General features: G+C 41.7%; 1 protein-coding gene across 1 annotated transcript in view; it reads right to left on the reverse strand.

Moving 5' to 3' along the window:
- Nucleotides 1–2,404, reverse strand: part of LOC107300617 (calcium/calmodulin-dependent protein kinase kinase 1-like) — a gene marked incomplete at its 3' end in the record, with an annotated part of 9,031 nt that overhangs the window by 5,019 nt on the left and 1,608 nt on the right. The window contains exon 2 of the mRNA XM_015829926.1: nucleotides 296–332. Coding sequence (XP_015685412.1) covers nucleotides 296–332 — 37 coding nt within the window. The remainder of the gene's footprint in view (nucleotides 1–295; nucleotides 333–2,404) is intronic.

Consider the following 2,404-nt stretch of genomic DNA (forward strand, 5'->3'; position numbering starts at 1 on the left):
AGAAGTAGCCTTAGCCTTCCTGCACAGTAGATTTCCTGGTCTGATTTGTCTACTGGGCTTGACACATCATCATATTCTTGAAGGTGATACCAACCCCCTTCTCGGCAAATGATCATTCTGCTTCAGGATAAATAGGAATATGGCCCTGAATCAGTGGAAGGTGCTAGCAAACATAAGTAGAACTACTCTCGTGACCTCTTTCTGAGTCTCCCAAACAGATTCGGGTGCTGTAGGAATCAGACAGTGTCGGTCTGCTCCAGCACAGCCATTTCTTGTATTCTTCTACATTACTCACCCATGTATAGATTGTCCTCTGCAGGATCATCCAGTACCTGAAAAGAAGAATATATCTACTTTAACTTCTGAACCATCATTCAGTTTCATCTCACACTACAGGCAGTTATGATGCCCTAAATGGCAGCACTGTTAATGTAATTCTCCCTATCCTAAAACTGTTTTGACCCTGCTACTCTCAGAATTAGCTATGTTGGCTAGGAATTCTAGAAATTATCCTCCCTACACTCTTAGGTTGTACGAGGTAGGGAAAGGGTGATCTAAAAACTATCCTGACTGGGACAATGGGAACTGTAGTCAAACACATTTGGAAGGAACCAGGTAAGCTATAAACTTTTTATTTTTACCAACTCAGGGTACAATAAAATAAATTCCATGGATACAGTTTTGCTGTAAAAAAAGATTCAATTTGTCATCAAAGTGTGCATGAAAATATGCTAATTTGGGGGAACCTAGAAATGAACAGATCCCATTATGCAAACAATGGATCAGATGTTTTTTTCTTTTACTCCAGAGGGCAAAACTAAAGTAAATTTGTGGAAATCGTAAGGCAAACAAATTTAATCAAACTTTAGGGGAACCAGCCCAATGATTACAGCTGTTTTCTTAGAAACAACAGCCTTGAAAGACAGTAGCCAGACAGTGTCCTTGGGCCAGTCACTTCCTCTCAGCCCTAGAAAGGAGGCAATGGTACATCACTTCTGAAAAACCTTTCCGAGAAAATTGCAGGGACATGCCTAGACAATCGCCAAGAAACAGACAGGACTGAACAGAAGAAAACAAAAACTGGAACTTAAATACATGCAGTTACAAACTACTTTCAACTCCCTCAGCAGTTCTGCAAGCTTGCTCCTGCCAATTCTTTGTTGCTGATATACATATATGCATGGATGACACCTTACAAAAAAATAACTTTGTTTGTATTGCAATTCCTGATTTGTTTTATATTTCCTTTCTTCTTTCAGAGGGGAGTTCTTCATTGAAGAAAACATATCCCTTTGAGCATTGTGGAAGAAGCAATAGGAAAAACAATAGAGGTGCTTAACTATGATGCAAATATTTCTTTATATCAACAATTTCCTCCTTGTCCTTGTGACGCTTCATCTTGTTCTAAGCTCATCAATGAGATAGCTTTAAGTTACCACTAACTGTATAAGTACTAAAGTTGTGTTTTCCTACTTATTCTGATACCATCCAGTAAAAGCCTCAAAATGCATAAAATGCATTATGCTTTACTACCCATTATTTTGGAAACAAAGTCAGGTGACCAGTACCAGAGTATTGAGGGAGGCACTTATTGGGTGTATTAGCCTAATGTGGGCACATGCCCCCTCTAGTCTCTGGTTAACCTCTCCTGCTGCTTTTTGTTATTTATTTCCTAAAGATGTGAATACAGTGGCATACAAAGCTTTAGAAAAACTACTTGGCAAACAGGTAGTCCTTGTTTAGCAATGACAGTTGGGACCAGTAGCTCAGTCATTAAGCAAAGGGGTCGCCAAGTTGGAAAGCATATGACTCCACTTCTCATTCCTCTGCCCTTTGGAATGTTTATTGCAGTACTGGATAATTAGCAAGAAGAGAATTAATGTTTGTGTTTACATTCATTGCAGAGTAAGGGATTTCAAGAGAGTAAGAAGGCACACAATGGGGAATACAATCAAAAGCAATACAGGAGTGCTGGCAGCCCCAAGTGCAATCAGGCCTGGCCGCTGCAAAAATGCTACACAAACAACTGGGTGCATTTCCCATGTATGCCTGCTTACTCTCTTGTAATGCCTTTCTCTCCAATCTCTTGATCTGTGAGGAGGGAGGGAAACAGGTCAGGCCCAGAAGAGATTGCCTATAGAATTTCCCCCTCCTTCACATAAAGCAAGAGAGGGATTACAAGAGAGTAAGCAGGCACACAATAGGGGATATACCCAGGGCTTTTTTTCTCGGAGAAAAGGTGGCGGAACTCAAACCTGGCCACGCCCTCATCAAACCCTAGGACCGCCCCTTTAGAGAACAGGAATGCAAGTAAAATTTGGGAGGGGCTATTTCCGGTGTGGGAGGGGCTATTTCCGGTGCGGCCGGCCCGGAAAAAGGTGCCGGAACGCGGTTCCGCCGCGTT

Source organism: Protobothrops mucrosquamatus, unplaced genomic scaffold (genome assembly GCF_001527695.2).
Source record: "Protobothrops mucrosquamatus isolate PMUCROS unplaced genomic scaffold, P.Mucros_1.0 scaffold7654, whole genome shotgun sequence".
Lineage (NCBI taxonomy): Eukaryota > Metazoa > Chordata > Lepidosauria > Squamata > Viperidae > Protobothrops > Protobothrops mucrosquamatus.